Source organism: Musa acuminata, chromosome BXJ3-5 (assembly GCF_036884655.1).
Source record: "Musa acuminata AAA Group cultivar baxijiao chromosome BXJ3-5, Cavendish_Baxijiao_AAA, whole genome shotgun sequence".
Lineage (NCBI taxonomy): Eukaryota > Viridiplantae > Streptophyta > Magnoliopsida > Zingiberales > Musaceae > Musa > Musa acuminata.
This window is the reverse complement of record NC_088353.1, coordinates 3365615-3386938: the sequence shown is the minus strand read 5'-3', so window position 1 is coordinate 3386938 and position 21324 is coordinate 3365615. Positions and strand designations below refer to the sequence as shown.

At 36.5% G+C, this 21324-nt stretch overlaps 2 protein-coding genes across 3 annotated transcripts; one reads left to right on the top strand and one right to left on the bottom strand.

Moving 5' to 3' along the window:
* Window positions 1-625: 625 nt before the first annotated feature.
* On the top strand, window positions 626-15156 carry LOC135638842 (SPX domain-containing membrane protein OsI_17046-like). Of its 2 annotated transcripts, none has more exons than XM_065152316.1 (12): window positions 626-733; window positions 823-920; window positions 4437-4510; window positions 5027-5144; window positions 6388-6699; window positions 6893-6997; window positions 7091-7545; window positions 8476-8777; window positions 11653-11828; window positions 12571-12761; window positions 13586-13719; window positions 14795-15156. In XM_065152316.1, exons 3-12 carry the CDS (start codon window positions 4458-4460, stop codon window positions 15031-15033), a joined length of 2085 nt encoding a protein of 694 aa, XP_065008388.1. In that variant the 5' UTR covers window positions 626-733; window positions 823-920; window positions 4437-4457; the 3' UTR covers window positions 15034-15156. The 2 variants fall into 2 exon arrangements, with proteins under 2 accessions (XP_065008388.1, XP_065008389.1); XM_065152317.1 differs by having other exon boundaries at window positions 664-719.
* A 528-nt stretch (window positions 15157-15684) lies between these two features.
* LOC135638843 (bifunctional dTDP-4-dehydrorhamnose 3,5-epimerase/dTDP-4-dehydrorhamnose reductase-like) lies at window positions 15685-18573 on the bottom strand. The gene is made up of 2 exons (XM_065152318.1): window positions 17980-18573; window positions 15685-16269 (listed from the first exon to the last, which is right to left on the bottom strand). The coding sequence occupies exons 1-2, from the start codon at window positions 18445-18447 to the stop codon at window positions 15817-15819; spliced, it is 921 nt and encodes a 306-aa protein (XP_065008390.1). The 5' UTR covers window positions 18448-18573; the 3' UTR covers window positions 15685-15816.
* Between the last annotated feature and the right edge of the window lie 2751 nt (window positions 18574-21324).

Sequence of the window (21324 nt, the reverse complement as noted above, 5' to 3'; positions counted from 1 at the left end):
AGAATAGGCTTAACTTACAAGGTGAATTTGTCTAGCATATCCTATAAACCTAAAAGTTAAGTTTCCCGATAAAATTTGATATCATCATATGATTGGAGAAAGAAATCACACATAAAATTTGATATCATCATATGATTTTTTTTTCTAAAGGGTAAATGAGGAAGATGCAATTGAAGTCTAATATCTTGTGATAAATTATTAAAATATTTATAAGTTATATTAGCCAGAACCTTTTATATGGATCTTTTAAAGATATTATATTATATTTCATTCTATTCTATGATATATGATCTTGCTAGTGAATATAAGGGTATGGATTTGAAGATGCAGATATGAATAAATGTCTTAGTAAGATGGATGATGCTCATAAGTCCAACATCATTTTTACCTACTTATTTTTTCCAATCAAATAAAAAATATAAAATGAAATATGTGAACTTATAACGGCAGCCGAAAATTAGCAAGTGCTTCCGAGAACGGTTCGCGCCCAAAATGTTCCCCCCACCGTCCCCAGTTACGTCAAGATTCACGCCTCGTCCGATGACAGCTACACGTGTAAATTTCTTATTTGTCTACTTACTCCTCCACCCCCCAGCCTTCCCATCCGCTCGCGGTTCGGCGGACGAGCCCTATAAATGGAGAGGCCTCGAACGCCTCCCCAAGCTCACCACGCCACCGCCTAGTCGTCCGTCGTCTCCGTTCAAATCTCTCCGTGCCAAGTGCGGCTCGTTTCGTGCGCCTCCTCTCTCTCTCTCCTCGCGCTCTTTTGCGTTCGAATCTTGATTTGCCTTCGCTGTTCTGATGGAGTCGTGGCCTTTTTAGGAGTATACGAATCGTTCGGGTTCCTGTTTCTTGCTGATGGTCATCTAATCAACCCCTTCTGCTGCGGCCCCAACCACCAGGCTCCGATCTCGTCTCAGGTACTGTTTGAAGTTCCTCTGCATAAGATATGTCAAGTTCTTCGACTTCTCGAGTTTGTTCAGTTGCAATGCTTCTTGCGCTTGCTTTTGATCTGTTGAAACGGCTTAAACGAACACCGAGGATATAGATCTGAAACATTTTACTCTTCTCTTTCGTCTTCTCTTCTCGTTTTGGTGGGATTTACTAGCATCTTCAGATTGAGAATCGTCTCACTACAATCTAAATTGGTATTATCTGCCATCCGGGGTTTCATCTATTTCCATCTACAATCCAAACTTATCGACCACTCGATACAGCCTCGAAATTGAATCGGTTCAAAACTAGGCATCACTGATTACAACCACCCGCGTTCAATCATTTTTGAGCCTAGAAATCAATCCCGGGTCAATCTTGAGAACTTGATCGATCCTGGTCCAATTGGACCGAATCTGGTATACTGGTCGTCGAGTCGCGATAGTAACCCTTGATTTTAACATGGACGGACGGGCGAGAGGTTAGACTCGTCTACTTGGAAGCATTGCTCGCGTCATCTTCTCAGACCATATGCCGTTGGACAGGGTCGAACGCCCAAAACCGCAGTGAGCTTTCCTTGCCTCCCAAGACGTACGACTGCCATCAAGCCGACGTCCTCCACTTTACGTGCTACCAGTTCCGACCCAAGGCAATAAATGTTGCTGCAGTCATATGACTCTGCCAGGATTTTAATAGGTCAATGGAAGGGTTTATATATACGATCTATATCTTTTGAAGTCATATTTTGTTTTTGAACATGCTATCGAAGTCTCGCAATTGAGGACGATAAATTATACCCAAAAAATTATGTTGTTGAAACTAATTTATGTTATAAAGTGCGACATATGATTATCTCAGCCAAGTTTAGTTGTAATTTGACTATAAGACCGTTAGGTTTGGACAAGCCAATTGTCTCAGAACAGTACATAATGCGTGTACGAATCTTTCGCTTTTTTCTGGGCCGCTTGCTTCATCGTCATCTTTTCATTGTCAGACTACAAGCAATTTAAGCCACGTATAACCCAGATGTTGGCGCCGAGAAGTACCTTCCCCACATGCTTACTGTAAGCAGTTTGATCTAACCTGCTCTATTATTGGAGAAGGCTCGAACCTGTCCTGGGACACATGTGGGGCCCGGGGTTTCTCCGATCACGTAGCAATTAGATATCAGTAAAACGTACATAAAGGTTTGTTTTGTTACATCACGGGTTCGATTCTTAACGATCGGTCAGCTCAAGACTAATTACATATTATTTCTTATATTTGGATCATATTAATATCGTAATATTTATATTTAAAAAATTTATATTAAAATTTATATAATTATAAAAATAAAAATAAAAATTTTATTTATTTTGATGTCGTTAGTTATATTAATGAAAAACACAACACGTGACTTCACCGGTTGGATCGACACGAAAGTAATGATCAAAAAGATAATTTTAATATTTTTTTCGTTTTTAACATGTGGGATGTCAAAATTATCTTTTGGTTGAAAATAGAAAGAATGTTGAAATTATCTCTTTGTCTATTACTTTCGCACCGATCTAACACGTGATGTCACATGTTATGTTTTTCGTCAATACAACTAACGATGTTAGGACAAATGAGATTATTTATTTCATCAATTATAAAATTTTTAATATATAATTTTTTAAGTTCAAGAATTGTGATGCTAATATGGTCCAAGTACAAAGGCTATGTAATTAGCCCACCACCTTGCGAGACTATTACTAATCGTGTTTATAAGTTTTCTTTTGCCTTGTCGATGAACATACAAGGGAGAGACTCATTTCTACTTTATTTTCGTTCCCATAATCTTAAGTTAGACAGTTGTCTTCCATTCGTGTGACTCATAGGGTCACAAGGAATTATTAATTTTGGACGATGGGTGTAAGATTAAATATCCTTATTAGTGCTTCCTCTCTTGGGGGATCCAAGGGTTGATAAGTCAATATTTGGTCGATTCGTCATTGGTTTAGCTCGTGGGTTCGTGAGGAATTATCCACTTTAGGCGATGAGCATACTTACAAGGGTGACTCGACAAACTTATGAGCCATTAATTCCCTAACTCAACTAATGTGGTACTAAATATCCTTATCAAGTTTAAAGTTTAGTTATCTATTACTAAATTTATTCTGTAACCAATATTTGAGGTAATTTTGTTAATAGAGTCAGGCAGTAGCTCAATGTGTATTACCTTCTTACTAATATGGTTAAAAGCACCACTGAATCAATAAAGATAATAGCTTCACATGAGGCCTAGCTAGGTACATTTGCTGTTACTTACGAAAGTCTGCGAAAAACATAAAAAGACTACTGACGTTTGGTACGTGTGGTCACCACACTCTGTTTATGTCCTATTCATCGTGACTTTCTCAGTGTCATTGCTCTTTAACCATTTCTAGCAAAGCTTTAGCTTAGTCAGTTAGCAAATTGCTTGATAAACTACTCGTCTTTCTGCTGGATTGGAGTAGAGGCAAATAAATTGTGATTGAATATAGCCTTGCTATGTTTTTTATCACAGAGATATTACATATAGTTGATTAGTTTTTCGTGAAAAATTGTATGGCTAAATGATTTTGTCAAGCTCGCTATGTTTGTATTTAGTGGTTAATGGCATATTGTAAATGCCGCATGTGGGACTACTTCCTGTCACTGTAAAGCATCCTTTCCTGCTTAGACGCTTCAACTGTAGAACCTGTTGCTTTGTTTCTGCCAGATTACAGAAACAAAACCTGAAAATCTCTTTATAAAAACCAAATAAAAAAGATTATATTCTCTAAAAGGTAAGAAATTGAGTTGACTAACTTATGTTGTTTTTGTGTGCTACTCGGTATATATCCTGCACTTGCTCAAGAGATATTATTTGAGTTTGCTCATCATTCTGTTTTCATCAAAGGCCAAAAGCTTGAGTAGACACATTTTAATTTCAAACTAAGTATTGGTTAGCCCTTATGGTGAATCTTTGCACCCTAAAGAGGGTGCTTTTTTTGTGACTTTGGTATTAAGCATTTGAGCCATGGAAACCCTCAAATGCAAGGGTATGGCTCAGGACATTTGACTTCTCAGACCCTATGATTATGGGTACCTCATGCGCTGGGTTGCTCTTTTGGGTGTTGCCTGATAGTGTTAAAGCAGTTATTACTATACGAAAATATTTTAATCTCTTTTTTGAGCTAGTTATTCTCATATTGGTTTTTCAGTTCTCAAAATGTCTGTATGGATGCAGAAGTACAGTGATAATATATATTTCACATAATATTTATGTCAATATGCATTGGAAATCATCCAATTTCCTGTCTACAATGGATTGGTGAAACATTCTATCAATTATTTATCATCCAAAAATATCCAAAATTTATGGCACTCCATAGTGCACATTTGTCTATCTATTGTTTGCAAAACATTACATGCGTACCTTTAAAGATTGTCTTATGCTTAGATTTTTGCTAGAATGTTTGTATGACATTTTGTATAAATTTTTACTTATTTTTTTCTAGGTTCACAATTTTGACATCAAGATGGTTAACTTTGGAAAGAAATTAATGGCAGATCAAGTTCAGGAGTGGAGGGGGTATGCTTTTATTCCTAAATTGAAGCTTTCTTTGACACTGTTCCATAACTTCTGAAAAATATATAATAAATAAAACCATTTCCTAATGGATTATCTATTTTGTCAATTTGACTTCCAATTTTTAACACTGAATGATGAAAGAAAATGAGGCAGCTATGAACTACATATTCACTCTTTTCATATAAGATATTGTTTATTTGCTCAGTTGAAGTGGGCAATAGCATATAATTTGATCTTATAGCCTTTCATTTCACTATGCTTTCTAGAAAAAAAATGTGACAAACCATCTTATGATATAATACATATACCTTTTGGTATCTTATAGCCTTTGTTGTAGTTGCTTTGGCTATATGGCACCAATTGATGCTTCTTTAGTCCCTATGGTGGACTATCAATTATGTCAATGATATTACTAGAAATATTTTAGAAAAAAAAAAGAGTTTATACTCATATTTAACCATTTCATGTTTCCCAGAGTTTCTTTAAGTTGAATTATTGTTCTTCTGGTGTTTCTAGATACTACATCAACTACAAATTAATGAAAAAGAAATTGAAGCAGTATGTTAAGCATAATCAGGCAGGAGGAGAACTTCAACAGGTTCTCAAAGAGTTTTCAAGGATGCTAGATGAACAGGTACAAGGAATCAGTATTTGTTTTATATTCAACTTATATTTATTTTAACAGTAAATGCATTGGTGCATCGTATGGTCCGTTCTGAATGTTTTATCATTTTATCAGTTGTTGAAATGCACCGAATGATAAGGATTTTTTGTGAATTGGCTTCTCAATCATTTGGCATACAAAAGAATTTCCAAAACTATTAGTGATTTTATAGGAGAAGGTGTAGGCTTGTGATTGGTTTGTTCAGGGTAGAAATTCAGGTGGTGAGAATGTTTAATCAAGAAGAGGCAAATAACAATGACAACAATCCAAAAGAGGCATTGACAAACTACATTATGTATGGGAGTATGGAAAAGAGGAAAAGAGATGGAGATGTTTAGATCTGATGGCTGCAGTAAGGGAGGAGTACTTGGCGAGGATGGTGTTTTGCATAGATTGAAGCAGTCGGTCTGGATGTGGCAAGAAGCAACATAAAAGTGACTGTGAGAGGCTCAATGGAACTGAGAATGAAGGCTGTTTGTGATGCATGAAAATTTCTGTAAAATTGACTGAGAAGGAGATAGACAAAGTTTATGAATTATTTTACATTCACTTGCTTTGTTTTAAACAGCCCTTTTGTTTACTCAATTAAGACACTAGTTAGTTGCATTTGCTAGTTTGCTTTAGCTGGATATTTATCAGTATAACACTAGCACTAGGATGTATGTATATATGTATCATATTTTAAGGTTTTGAAGTATGTGATAGAAGGAAAATTAACAGTCAACTTGGAAACACCGAAGCATCTCATCTCCCCTCATAGTAATCTTAGGATCTGCTGGTGAATATGCGTGAAACTCGTTACCACCTAATTAACTTTGTTCTTTTTAATACCTGAACCATTATTTCAGAGGTAAATAACCCACAAGAAAAATTTTAAATAAATTTTTGTGAATTTCATTTATTTAGATTCTTGATTTATATGTAGACCATATTCATGATAAGATATATACCATATGATTAATAGCTATTTTCTGAACATGGTATTTCTGTCATTTTGCTACTGAAAATGTGGAAGACTGCGAGAGACATATGAATATTGATTTGTCCATTTCCATGAGTAGATTAATTTTAGTTCAGTGGGGTGTTTTCTGGATTTTGGACATTTCTTAGAACTGTTGCATTGCAGTATCTGTTAGTCAAGATATTGTGGTAGTTCTCTTGTCATCAGTTAGCTTTACTGCAAGGTTCATCGTCATCATTTGTTTCTCTTCAGATTGAAAAGATTGTCCTTTTTCTTTTGGAACAACAAGGGCTGCTTGCTAGCAGGATTCAGGAATTGGCGAAGAAGCGCAACATTCTCTTAGAGCAACCAGATATATCCCAGATACTTGAACTTCAAGAGGCATATGGAGCAGTAGGTTATGATCTGATTAAGCTCCTTAAGTTTGTTGATATGAATGCTACTGGTCTTCGTAAGATACTGAAGAAGTTTGACAAACGTTTTGGTTATAAATTCACGGATTACTATGTTACTAGTAGAGCAAACCATCCATATTCCCAGTTGCAGCAGGTCTTCAAGCATGTGGTAATAGCCTTATCCTGAGTTCATGTCTTAGTTCTTTCTTGTCCATTTAGTCCCTTCAAGATTTATCATCTGCCCATTCTTCTTTTGTGTCACCTATAAAGTGCATGAATAATACTACTAACTAGAATATGCAATAAATAATGTTTTCCACGAGTATTATTATGTTCTCCTAATCACTTTTTTGAATAAATAGGGAATAGGTGCTGTTGTTGGAGCTTTGTCTCGCAACCTTGCAGATCTCAATGTTCGTCGGGGGAGCTACTTGTCCATTTATGATCAGCCATCTATTGTTATAAAGGTTTTTTTCTTTTAAACTTGATATTAAATCTTTTGAAGCCTTAGTAACTGAATGTTTCTGCGAAAATTAAATCCTTAATATGCATTAATGCAGGACCCTGTCATCGACCAAATAAATGCATCAGTGGACAAGCTAACACATTCAACAAACTTCCTTCAATTCCTTGGACAGCATGCACTTATTGTTCAAGAAGATATAACTACTGCTGCAGAAGCTGATGTTGATGAGCAGAAATACCATTTTATGTCTCTATTATTGAACCTGGTAAACACTTTCCTATATATGGCCAACACATATATTATTGTCCCGACTGCAGATGATTATGCACTGAGCCTTGGAGCCGCAGCAACAGTCTGTGGTGTAATTATTGGGTCAATGGCTGTTGCACAAGTCTTCTCTTCAGTTTATTTTAGTGCTTGGTCAAATAAGTCATATTTCAGGCCTCTCATATTTAGCAGCATTATGCTTCTGATGGGAAATACATTATATGCGTTGGCTTATGACCTAAACTCAATAGCAATTCTTCTTATTGGTCGCCTTTTATGTGGGTAAGCAATTCTTTCTTTTTCTCCTTTTCTTGAAAGTGATCAGAATTTTATATTCATACTTTCTACTTTTCATTCTTTAGTAATGCAGTTTCTATGATATTCCTTGGTTACACATATAGCATGCATTCAGTAGAGGTTATACTAAAAGGTGGTTTCTTAATATAGAACTTCTTTTGCTTACATCATTTAAGTTTACATATATGCCTCCAAGATGCTATGTTTCCCAAAAATGGTTCATAAGTATCAGGTATAATTTTTATAAACAAATCAAACAAACAAATAATAAATATGCTGAACCTACCAATATTTGAAATTTTGGCTGACTTAAGGAGTTCCTTGTCAAGAGAGTCAAACCATGCATGCCAGTGCCCTCACTATGGTTAGGCCAAATTTTGACCTGTTTCTAACTGAAACAGAGGGAATGTGAGCAATATGGTACCAAGCCAGTTCATGCTGCATACCAAAACACCTGTGCCACCAATAACCTGGAACTAACTACTGTCATATTTTGTGAACTTTGGAAAAAATTGTACTTGGATTTATTTTCTTTTTGGCAACTATTAGTGAAAGGTTTTTCATTTGGAAAAACATAATTGATTATTTCCAAATAAATTCATATTCAGATATTGGCTTTTATAAATTTGAAGAAAACGTATTCTGCATTTTGGAAATCTTTTTTGCTCATCCATTTTCTCACTAATTTATTGCTGTGTTTATTGGCTCATTAAAGTTGCTTATTAGCTCCTCATCTCTGAAGGTAGTTGTTAAAGAAGAACTTGAATCTGTTGCAAGGTTTTCACTGGCTAGATGATCAAGCATGCCTATATTTCTTTTTTAACAAATTGGTTAATATACTACTATAACTCCTCATCATGCATTTTGGACTGATATGAGGACCATCTTGTACTGAGAAATTTACAAAAACTACAGGCTTGGTTCTGCAAGGGCTGTAAACCGTCGTTACATAAGCGACTGTGTACCTCTTAGAACTCGAATGAAAGCTTCTGCAGGTTTTGTTAGTGCCAGTGCTCTTGGAATGGCTTGTGGCCCTGCCATTGCTGGGTTGCTTCAAACAAACTTCAAGATTTATGGCCTCACATTCAATCAAACTACCTTGCCAGGCTGGCTTATGGCTCTAGCATGGCTTATATATTTATTTTGGCTGTGGATATCTTTCAGGGAACCAGCTCATGACACTCAAGAGAGCCATGTTTCACAGGATGCCCATACTGGTAAGCAAACTTTTATTATAAATGTGCTAGTTCAGTACAAAAAGCCAAATTTAATATTGAATATCACAGCATTTAGTAGTTTCATTAGCTACCAAGGGAACATACAAAGAGTAGATGATCCATGCCCTGAGGATTAAATTTCTGTGGTTGTTTTAAAAGAGTTTGTCGAGCATTCCAATCCAAAATTCAGATTAAGTTAGATGTTGAAATAACCGCATATGAAAGTATAATGATTTGAAAAGATGAATTCTATGTCACCGACTTGTCAACTAAATCATTATGGTCCTTACTGTCCTTTGTTTATGCCTATTGAAAGGAGTTAAGTTTGGGCGAAATAAAAAAAAACGTTTGAATTTGGAACTTCTCATTGACACCATGGAATTATATGAAAATCAGAATATTTGGTGAAAAATACCTACAGTTAAAGACGATTAAGTTGAGGGCACTATGACTGACCTAGTTGGATTGATTGAATCCTAAAATAAAAAGGATTAGGGACTGGGTTACTCTCTATTCACAGGTGTAGGGTGCATACCATATTGTCTGCCACTGCACTACTTGGATAAAAGCGCTGGGCTGCAACATCTGTGGCTCAATCAGAGAAGGATGCCTGAGAAGAGCATAAGTAGCTGTCAGAGAGAGTAATAAGGGAGCATGTCAACTATATATATTATATATTTTGAGGTGAATGTTGATAAGATATTTCTGACGCAAAATAAATTTGAGGTACCCACAATTTTTCCTTCTTTTAGTTGCAGAAGGTCACACATCGGTGCATGTTGTTTCTAGTGGCAAATTGTACGAGTGATATAAGCTTGGATGAATTTATGACCCCTGAAAAGTTAAAACTATATGTCATATGTGGAGCTTCTTAGATGGGAAGGTCTTCTATTTGAGAACATGACCAATTGATGAGAGTTTGGCTCCAAATGGTTTGCCACAAAAGAAAATATGGTGATGTTGGAATTATATAGGAGTGGATTTGTGAATCAAGGCCTAAGAGGATCATATGATCATACAACCTGAAGAAGTAACACATCTTAAGATCTTCAACGTAACAAGTTACAAAGTTTAGAGAAATAACCATCAATATTAAATTGCTGCACTTCTCATTCATGAAAATACATTTTGGTAAATATTATAACCATGATTTTCAATTTCATGTATTGGACCCTTGCTTCTCCATGGCCTGACCAGTACGAGTTGGTACAAGCTAGCATACCAACACAATATGCTGGCATGTGACTCAAAAGTTGGTTTTTGTCAGCCAACACCCAAGAGAATCATATTTTATGGTTCTTGACTACTTTTTAATGTTAAATAGAAACAAAATGCATATAATTAAAGTGGTTTAAGTCTACAAAGCAATAAATATTGCATCAAATAATATTTTGGAAAAGAAACACAAACTATATCTAAAGAATACATATAATATGTAAAACGAGTTAAGAGTCATCTAAGCAATTAAGTAAAATAAATGATCGTTTAATAAGATCATATACCTGATCCTACCACCAAATAATTGTTGTGATTCCATGATGGATCAATGGGGTTCCTCGATGTGATGAAATTATAAATTGATACGATATGTCTGCAGGAACCATGCATAAATTATGTAATTTTGAAGAAATATCTGGTCGGTTATTGATTCAAACTTTCTCCTTGAGAAATTAGGATTCCCTTTCAACTATTGCTTGAATATGGAAGAGGTCTGAATTATAGTTTAAAATAATTGGAGGGAGATCTGGGTGGGAGGAAGGGACAAGAGTAGGTAAGTGGAAAGAATTTTGGAGAGAGACTGAACGGTGGCTGTTCGGTGCTCTTTATACCATCAAAAGAGAACCAATGATAGTTGAGTGCGCTCCCCCTGTGTGGACTTAATATCTTCTATAGACCTGATAAAGGGCTTAATTGGAAGATAAGTCCTCTTTCGAGAGTGAAACAGGATTGTGTTCTGTATACCGATAAACTGGGTGCTCCTCAGGAAATTTCATTGTTTCTCTAGGGCCTCATTAGGAAATTTCACTAGTATCTTCTTCATTGGATCCTTGTTAAAGCTACTCTATGGTGCATATACATTTTCCTGAATATCTCTGAAGCACAAATTTGGACTTGGGAATTGGGATACCAATACAATATGATAAGTTTATACAGATACACTGAAAAAGTTATATATGATATGGATAAATAACAATTATAATGTTTTGGTAACAGAGAGCTAGTATTTATTTTTAGTGTTAATCTGATTATAAATCATGATAAATAATAACAATTAATTACTAGCATAAATTAGTAAAGAAATTATTATAGAAAATAATAATTCAAGAATGACATAGAGATAATATGAAATTATGGTAAATCAATAAACATATCATAATTCTTTTTAATATTATTAATCATAATCTAATGTTCAGTGTAAAGGACAGAACAATATGGTCATAGTCATACATGTCTCGTCCATAATCAAAAGACCAACATGCAAAGAAAAGTTAAATATATTGAAGAAGTATCCACAAGGAATCCCCTAAGTATAATAAAAGCCAATAGTAATAAAAACAAGTTATGTATAGGAAGTATCTGATACATATCAAAGAAGTATGACATATCGAATCGGATACAGTAAGCAACCTGAATCATCCATGTTTTGCAGCTAAAAATGGCTGTAACCCTTTTGCATAAATCTGTCATGCATGTATGTATAGTTAATTGATCCTAGTTTATCTTGATATATCAGATGGTCTGCCTTACTTGGATATCTGATATTTATTTGAGTAAATATGATAAAAGATAATGTTAATGCTTAAATGAAATTTAAGCAAATAATTCCATAATTTATGAAAACTTCATGATTTAGTATTGTTTTCACAATAAATAGGACATCCAGATTCGGAAAATGGTCTTGCACAACCTCTTCTTATAAGTCAGAATGAAAAACAAGACGAAGATGAAGACCAAGATTGTGATGACCGAGAAGAAGCCTCTGATGAGTCGTCCCACAGTCCTGCAACTTCAATTGCTTCAGCATACAGATTACTGACACCATCAGTGAAGGTTTGTTTCCTGTTTTTCACTTTATAAGTGGCACCTCCATATGTTACTAGCACTAGAAATGTCTTGTTTGGGTAAATACACAACAAGCAATGTATTCCCAAAAATTGTGATTGTTGCTTAAATTTTCAAGCCATTAACTGTGTTTGCTGGAGGATCTTTAACACATCAAATTATTGAACTCTAAAAATTGTAACTTTAATTAGCATGAATCTCATTTCTTTGATGAAATTATAGTTGAAGACTTGAATATCCAAGGACTGTTATTATAATTTGGTGTATCTAATAATTCAAAGAAAAATAAAAATTCTTTCTAAATTATTAATGCTTGAGTTGAAGATTGAATGTCAGAGTGACAAGTGATGTAGATGTAGTTATGATGCAAAATCTCCCATAAAAAAAGGCATCCTAGAATGTCGAATGTTAAGTAGTTTCATCATTTTTAATTAACTCAGGAATTGATACTTCTTGGGAGTGAGTCAATCAAGTGACAAACATGAATTAGAAGGTTCTTCATACCCTTCATGGAGCACTAATTGAAGTCTTAGTGGGAACAAAGTTTACAATATTCACTTTCTTATTATTATGAAAGTTTCAATTATCTCCCGGAAAATTGAGTGTAACAATTCTTGTTTTATGATTATCCTTCAAAATCCTGGTTCTTTCCTGTACATCTTGCTTCAATCTTAATAAAAAAAATCAATTGCTAATGTTTGTAATCACATAATTACTTCTGATTTTGTAGGTCCAGTTGATGATCTACTTCATGCTCAAATATGCAATGGAGATTTTACTTTCAGAATCAAGCGTCGTTACCACAATATATTTTAATTGGTCTACAAGTAATGTAGCAATTTTTCTAGCAATTCTTGGTCTGACAGTTCTTCCAGTAAATGCAATAATTGGAAGCTACATAACCAACATGTTTGAGGACAGGTAACCAAGGCAAAATTATCATCTTGTTTATGCATTAAAATGCAAAGAGATAAAGTTGGGTAAATATTGCTTCAGTTTCTTAGTACTGTGTTTTCTGGATTTTTTTTCTTCAGTATCCAATGTGATCATGAAATCTTCTGCCATATTGCTCTGATAAATGGTAATAATTTGTTATTGTTTGATTATACACAGACTATGAGCAATTAGGATGTTAATATATGCATGTTCGCTCTGACATGTACTGATCCATCTTTTGATTGATGATGGTTAGTTTCAAGAGTGCAAGGATGAGTGAACAGGAAGGGAAAGGGAATATAGCTGTTAGAAGTGGAAAGAGGGCCTCTTTTTTTCTTTTTTTTTTAAAGTTAAACCTCTATTACACCTCAAAAGAGACCTCTGGGGACTCTCTGAGGTCCAAAGACCTGCAGGCAGGCTTATCGCACAGCCTGCAACAAACCATGGTATTATGAAGCTAATGTAAAATTGTTATATTTTCCTCAACCAACCACCTTGACACCATCTGCAATTAGGGACTAGAATATTTTCTTTTTATTTTTCTCATCAATCAACGACAAATGTCAGAATAGCTGATGAATATAAAATTAACATGCTGCTGCTACTTGTGAAAGTAAAATCACATCAAATCCAATAAAATCACTTTGAAAATAAAGCCATGCACTGAATTGTTGTCTGTCTAGCAAAATTACCAAAAGGACCTCTCTTTGATAGTTTCAACTTTCAATTGTGTCTGGTATACTTTGATTCAGTATTCTCTTTTCAATTTTTAAGTTTTTATTTAATTTAAATTTATATCAATTTTGCAGGCAAATTCTGTTGGTATCTGAAATTATAGTACTGGTAGGTATAATCTTTAGCTTTCGTGTGACCAGCTCATACTCTGTACCACAATATGTCAGCTCAGCACTCATCACATTCGTGTCTGCGGAAGTTCTTGAAGGTACTAGATTGCTGCTAAAAATGAAAGTAAATAAAACTGAATCTGCAATATTTATTTCCTTTGTATTTTTCTCTGTTTCTCATTAAGAATATATGGTGATTTAGTAGGAGCCTATTCTAGATTCTGATGTAAACAGTGCAAGTAATTTGGCTGTCAAATTTTATTCAAATTATTGACAAATGTAGTGCTATAAGCTTCCAAAGGAATGATAAGAGGGAAATTTTGGTAATACACAAGCAGAATAATATACATAGTGAAAATTTATGGTGTAGGCACCCATGAAAATACCAGACTTGCGGCTTTAAAAGGGATCTTTGAGAAGCTACTGTAACCTTTCCTTGCAGAACATGAACCAGTTCCACTTCATATTTATTATTTAAACCTACTTCATTTATATGCTATAACAAGGACAACTTGGAATCTTCTAACAATTAGTTTAAATCTAAGCACTGAGAGTATTTAAACCTACTTCATTTATATGCTATAACAAAATTGTCGAGGTTCACAACATATGATTAAATCTAAGCACTGAGAGTATCTCTTTAACAACAAATGTAAGTTTGTCTACTTCTTCATGCTCATTGAATTAATCTAATACTTAGTTTTATCTATTAGAAGCATGCTTTTTGTTTTGCGTTTATTTCATCGACTTTGGCAATACCTCATGGTTATTCTTTTCTGAGTCCTTAAGCCATCCACTGCATTGTACGATGTCTAGTTCTTGCAGAATGATGAAACATTGAACCTGTTGAGTTTAAGACTTAATTGATATGTACTGGTGAACATCTCTTACCTCATATGTTTAGTTGGACATCAAGAAATAGGAATAAAAAAAGTCATGTGATGGCTTTAATTTTGTGCTTTCCTTTTATCCCTTTGCTCAATATCTGCTTTACAAATTGCACCGTGTATGGGTAGTGAATTAATCACATCACCTTATTTATTTGTGTCCATAAGCACTAACTACTGCATTTTCCAGTAGTAATCGTTGCACTTGTTAGAGAGCACTTTTTTTTTTTTTTTTTTCATGTACTGCTTTATCTTCGTGTCTCATCTTTAATTAACTCCAATCCAGGCGTTAACCTATCACTTCTATCTCGAGTTATGTCGACTCGACTTGCCCGTGGAACTTACAATGGCGGACTGCTCTCGACGGAAGCAGGAACCTTGGCCCGGGTGGTTGCAGATGGTACAATCACATTGGCTGGTTATTTTGGTGAAGACAATATCCTAAACATCACCCTGCTCCCTTCTCTGCTAATTTGTCTAGCCTCCATCTCTGCTACCTTCTTCACATACAACAATCTCTATTGATCCATGAATGGTTTCTCCCTTTCCCCGGTGCCGATCTATGGGTCTGTCCACTTGCAATTGCAGCTATGTATACGTATTATATACACCCATTGATGATGTATATAGTCCATATCTTGAATTCTACTGATGCTTCTGGTGCATCGAGGAATTGGTGCAAGAAATGATTCATAGAGGATGATTGGGCAATACAACAATTATAACATGCGATGGTATTGAAGAAAAGGATGTATGGGTGTGAATTTTTCGAGATCTGATTCCAGTATCTCCGAGGCACGTTTCTCGGCCACTCCACCGCTCTGTTGCTTGAGGTGACAAAGACAAATAATATGGGTAAATGAAGGCTTCGAACGATGAGAGACATAAATAAGTTGGAATTGATTCCTATTGGATATTATGGGTAAACGGAGACCGACTCGAGGTATAAATTATTCAGACCTCAGCCCACTTGCAAAAGCAATATTACTCTTGGAAACGAGAAACCCAAATACCACGTTCTGAGCTAATTCCCACCATCAACGAAAACAACCATAATTGAAATGGTGCATAACTCGCAATGCCCTCGCTAGCTCCTGCGATATACATAACAGCAACAACGGGGCACATAATGCTTGAACACGCACTTCTCTTCATCATTCCCACTACAAGGCGTGATAGAACACAAGGCAACAACCCGTAATTAAATATGAATTGCACGTTCATCATTTGATGAATACATTGACCCAACAAACCGAAACAACTACCTTATTGAAGCAAAAAAGAAAGAAAACCACAGAGACCAACCGCTCAGGCCATGGATGTCTTCTTATTTGGCTCAAAGACGTACTTGATCAGCGACTCCTTAATGGGCAGAAGCTCTGGGAACTCACCCTTCAATTTGGTGGTATCCAGTTCATTGTTGCTCCTGGGGGCAACGATCACCTTTGCCTGCTCCTCCAGGTTGAAGTTCTTCCACGTAAATTTTGGATCGATATAGTCTCTGTACATCTCCAAGATCTCGTTATGACTGACGACACCAGGGTTGGTGAAGTTCCATATGCCAGTGAGGTTCCTCTTTGCCATTTCAATTGATATAGGCAAAAGTTCATCCAGAATGGTCATGGAGTTGGGTATGTTAACAACCTTCTCGTAGCGGGTGATTTTGGTGATGAAGTTGCGAGGGTTTAACAGATCTGTTGAGATCGGCATTCTAACACGGAGGGTGCACACGTTCTCATAGTTCTTCAGCAGCTCTTCAACCTGTCAAAGATGCACACCTTAAGAAATTGATAGGATCAACCGATAACACACATTGCATGGTGGTACTAGAAAAAAAACATAGTGAAACAAATAATGAACAAATATATTGCACCATGGTAAATGCACCAACCTATTTAAAATAGAGGGAAGAACTGAACTTATTGCAGAAGCAATGGTCAATCCACCAAGTGGCTTCAAATAAATTATCTTCATATCCGGTAAGATTTAAGTGTATCTATCAATATGATTTAGTCTGGTATATCTTAAATTGGCTGCTTAACTCAAGCACCATTGAACTCAACCTCAGCGCCTACCAAAATTGTAAATCTTTATTTTTCTAAAGATCAGATGCATCTAAGTCATTGCTATTTGCGACTCATATAGATAACAGTAATGTTGGGATGTTGATAATACAATCAGGCATAAAAATTGGAAAGAGCACTTGCCCGGCCCTGCGTGCAGGTTATCCATGTTTTCATCTTATGTATTAAATACACAATCTGGAAGCAATCTCCTAGACAATGGATAATATCAATCTCCAATGTGAAGGAAAATGCAACGATACCACAAGCAACAGGCATCATCTAAAAGTATCAGCTAGAGAATTTAACTATAAATCAAGACAAACATCAAGGAAGGACTCAAAGATCAGCAGAAATAACTGCTAAATGCATGGATTAAAGATAGATCCAGGAGTAGGAGAAAGCACATTATGAAAATGAAGCTTCAAAAGGAGCTCAACCGACCAATGTTGGCACAAGTCCAATTAGTAACTACTAGACTCTGAATACTTAAGTTTTGTATCAGATGCATGAAAGCATGTTTATATAACTTATTTATATTGTTCTTAATTTTATCTATGAACACATGTTTCACATAAAGATATGTTTTGTACAATTTATGAACATCTATATAAATTAAAAATATATTAATACATCAAGTTAGAATTGAACATGAAAATCTCAATACAATATCAAATAGAAAATCCGGTTCTTTGATGCATTAATTTGGTTCATGATTAAGATGTACCTCAGCGAACCACTCAACTCAGGCTCAATTTCAGCTCAACTTAAAATTTCGCTTACAGATGAGAACAATTATGTAACAAGTAAACCAAACTTGAAATAAAGTTACGACAAAAAAATAATTTAAACTGAGATCGAGCAAGATATGCATGATCTTGCTTGGACTACAACTTCCCCAATGGTGGCCCTCTCATATCTTCCTAGTCACTCCTCTTTCCTCAATTCCTGATTCTATTTGATTCATCCACTTAACCAGCATTATTGATTCACACCCGTCACTATTATCACTACTGCAATCAACTAGATCCCATACACTACCTGCAAGAACACAAACATTCCATTGCATCAATCCCAAGCTAGATTAACTCTTGCTTTATAGTACATATGGTCCGATCAGATCTCGAAGTGCACCAGCTTTCCCAGTACCACCTACCGACATTATCATCCTTGACCCAAATGGATATTATCAACAAATTGTTTCTTAAACACGATTCATTCGCGTCAGAAAACTCCTTCAGCTACCTGCAAGCTATCAATGTCCATAATCCCAAACCATATACTGCTGTCCTCAATCTCAAGATCTCAACCAACTGACACACAGATTTAATGCATCCTAACGAAGACAGTCAGATCTATAGCGACAAGGTGGCGTATCACTTATGTCAAGGAAGGCATCATCACATACCATGGCCTTGGTCTTGGAGTAGAAAGACCCAACAAAGTTGGGCGTGTCCTCCTCTTTGAACCCGACCCCAGAGTCAAGGGGGTGGGCGCCATCGTACTCGAAGATGCACCCAGTGGCATAGTTGACAAGGATGAGACCGCGCTCGCGGCAGACGTCCGCGAGGGTGAGGGTGCCGACGACGTTGGCGCGGATGGTCTCCACGCGGTGGGTCTCGCACCAATCGACATTGGGACGGCCGGTGACACCGGCGGCGTTGAAAACGTGGGTGGGGGAGGCGGCGGTGATGTCGGCCTCGAGCTGCGCGCGGTTCTCGAGGCGGCCGTCGCCGTAGACAAAGGGAATGCCGCGCTCGGTGCAGAGGCCGCCCAGCAGGCCGCCGATCCACCCGGTGCGGCCGTAGATGAGGAACTTGAGGCCGGAGGCCTCTTTCCCGGCTGCCGTGGAGCCGTTCTCCGTCGTCAGACCCATCGATCGAACCTACCGGATCTGAGGATTGAATGAAACGCAGAGGCGCAGAGTGGGTTGAGGGAAGCAGTGGCGGTGGCACCCAAAGGCGTTCCCTGTGGGGGCAATTATAGCAGAGTTGATATCGTCACCCTTGAATACAGGAGCTTTGTCTCGAATAGTGGCCCTTATAGTCCCAGGAAATCCCACCCTCCACTTGGTGAAACGTAGCATCAGCGGACAGAACTCCCATCGTTTGTTGCCATCTGCACACATCTCAAAGATATCAATCAAGCCCAAGCTGTATCGACATAAATGATAAATATGTGCATCATCATGTCCGGGAAGAATGATTCAAAGCTGTATCACCGCAACGGTTTCACTAAGCAACCGGTAAAGATGTAATAACAGCACCTTGCAACAACCTATTTGGTGGTTGAAGACAGCGAACAGGGGCGTGAGGTATGGAGGGGATTGGGGAGGAGAATATCTCGGATACGGAGGCGGTGCCACGTCACGTGGAGCTTCATTTTTTATGTTTCGAGAAGCACGTGACGTGGATTTCCACGAGGGAGTCAGGTGGCGTGAGAGCTAACTTCTGTCATGTGGTTGCAAAGTATACGCTCGCCTCTCCTGGTGTCGGCGGTCTTCGTATTGGTAATGCGCGTGATCTGAGAAAAAAATGAGGGTGAAAATAGATAGCCAGGACATTTGAATTCTGCTGCAAGTCTTATTTATGCGTCTTTGTTGTCCACCTACCTTCCCTGTTATTGGACGCGGTTGTGGGATCCGATCGATACCTCCAATCGTAGAATAAGTAACGTGGGAAGTACGAAAGAATCGGTGAGCTGTGAAATACTGGCGGCTGATTAGATCTGAGAGCCGTGATGTTGCACGTTCATTTTGGCGTTCGACGAGGGCAAGGTCCGCGTCCCTCCCAAGACATCAAACATGGGAGCGCCAAGCTATATTGGTTGACGTAACGGGTCCTACAGGAGTGCCGTTATCCTGATTCTCCCTTTCCCTGTTTGCTGCTGTACCAGCGAGACGAATGAGCCTGAACATGGGGATATAATTTATATCTACCTGGATTTACCGAAAATAGTAAATATGTACGGTCTACTCCGATGGTCTATGATTCCTTCTCTTTGATAGACTATTAATAAAACCATAAACAAGTACTCTCGAGATCAAAGCATGGCGTGCAACGAAGGAAGCAGCAAGATATTGATAACAAGATGACAAGAACGGAGGAACAAAGAGAGTTGTTTAACGGGTCGAAAATCCGAAATCCAATGACAACATGTGAGCATGGATCGTCTTTTCGGGTTCATAGATTTATTAGATTTAGTTGGGATCTTAGAGACATGATTGATTGAAAACGAAGCACAAGAACAACCAAATTGACGTGTTATAAATATATGTATATGGATGGAATGACATTTTCCGAGTCGGCATGGTCGTCTCGCAAGTGCTGCATCGAGAACAGGACAGGAAGCTGGCGGAGGCCTTTCCAGGGACCATTTTAATTAGGTCTTAAGCATAAGCAAACACAGAACAGGTGATAAGGACATGCGTGAGACAGAAGAAGACTTGTCAAATCCAAGGCTTGTGTGTTTGTCTACGTGTGCTGTGAACGACAACAGCGTTCTTGACAGATGTCCGGAACTAGCAAGAAATAATTAAAAGATAATTTTTGGAATATTAGACGTGGCCTTTCGAAAGTTGATTTGAGAAAACAGTCGTACATTATTTTGATACAAAAAGGGTCGATTTAGATTGTCTCTTTCACCGCCATCATGACTCTTATTTATTTTCCTTTGTGGGCACCACCGCACTCTCTCTCGGTCTTGAATAACCACAGTAGGGGTAACTAAGAGGGGAGGTGGGACTGAGTACGATGGTGGTCGGGTAAAGGCCAAACATCTGTCAGTGGTTACAGCATCAAAGACGAGCATTTTGTAATAAAGAAATACCGAATGAAATGATTTAGGTATCCTCTTATTAAAGATGGAGGAATCGATATCTAGCGAATATTTTTTATATCTTAAATACTAATTTAATAATAATATATTTAATTTGTTTTAAAATAAAAAAAATAATATTTTAAATATTGATCTGATGGGGTTGACCAGACTTTCTTACCAAAGATTTTTATCGAATATTATGGGTTCGAAACCTCAACTAACATATTTTTAACATCTTAAATTTTAATTTAGTGATAGTGTTCTAGACTCTCTTATTAAAATTGAGAGTTTAAAATCTTAATTGATATATTTTATATATTAAATATTAGTCTGATAATAATATACTAAACCCTCTTAGGAGGGTTCAAAGCCTAAATTAATATATTTTATACGTTAAATATTAGTCTGTACCAAATAATCTTACCAAAGGTTGAAAAAAAATCTTAAATAATATATATTTAACACTTTAAACATTAGTCTGGTGGTGATATACAAGATGTCAGATAGCTTAACTAGTAAACTTTTTCGGTGTATCATAATGTGTAAGATTGGAATCCTAACTTCATCATTTATTATTTATAAAAAATAAAACTTCTATTAATTCTCGACACAATCATAATAAATTTTAAAATAAAATAAAATATTAAATATTAATTAAATTTAATTATATGATATATATAGTTGGAGCCGATCATAGTCTTATTCTATATTTATCTCGTTAGAATACGAAGGATAATCGAATATAAAAGATGTCAAATATTATAAACTATGTTAGAAATAATATTTCTGAGAAAGTCCTTTCAATATTTAAGTTAGAACGAGAGTTGAGTACTCTCGATAATATAATAAGCCAAAAATTTTAACAAAATAGGAGCTCTTCTTAATAATATATTTGAGAGGATCTTTTATAGTATGATATTTAGAATGTTATATT

What these genes read in the sequence shown, in the direction of transcription:
- LOC135638842 (XM_065152316.1), top strand. Translation starts at nt 4,458, where the DNA reads ATGGTTAACTTTGGAAAGAAATTAATGGCAGATCAAGTTCAGGAGTGG. An exon ending in CAAGTTCAGGAGTGGAGGGG is followed by an intron (nt 4,511 to 5,026) that starts GTATGCTTTTAT and finishes TGGTGTTTCTAG; the next exon opens with ATACTACATCAACTACAAAT. An exon ending in AGCCATCTATTGTTATAAAG is followed by an intron (nt 6,998 to 7,090) that starts GTTTTTTTCTTT and finishes GCATTAATGCAG; the next exon opens with GACCCTGTCATCGACCAAAT.
- LOC135638843 (XM_065152318.1), bottom strand. Translation starts at nt 18,447, where the DNA reads ATGGGTCTGACGACGGAGAACGGCTCCACGGCAGCCGGGAAAGAGGCC. An exon ending in ACTCCAAGACCAAGGCCATG is followed by an intron (nt 16,270 to 17,979) that starts GTATGTGATGAT and finishes CATCTTTGACAG; the next exon opens with GTTGAAGAGCTGCTGAAGAA.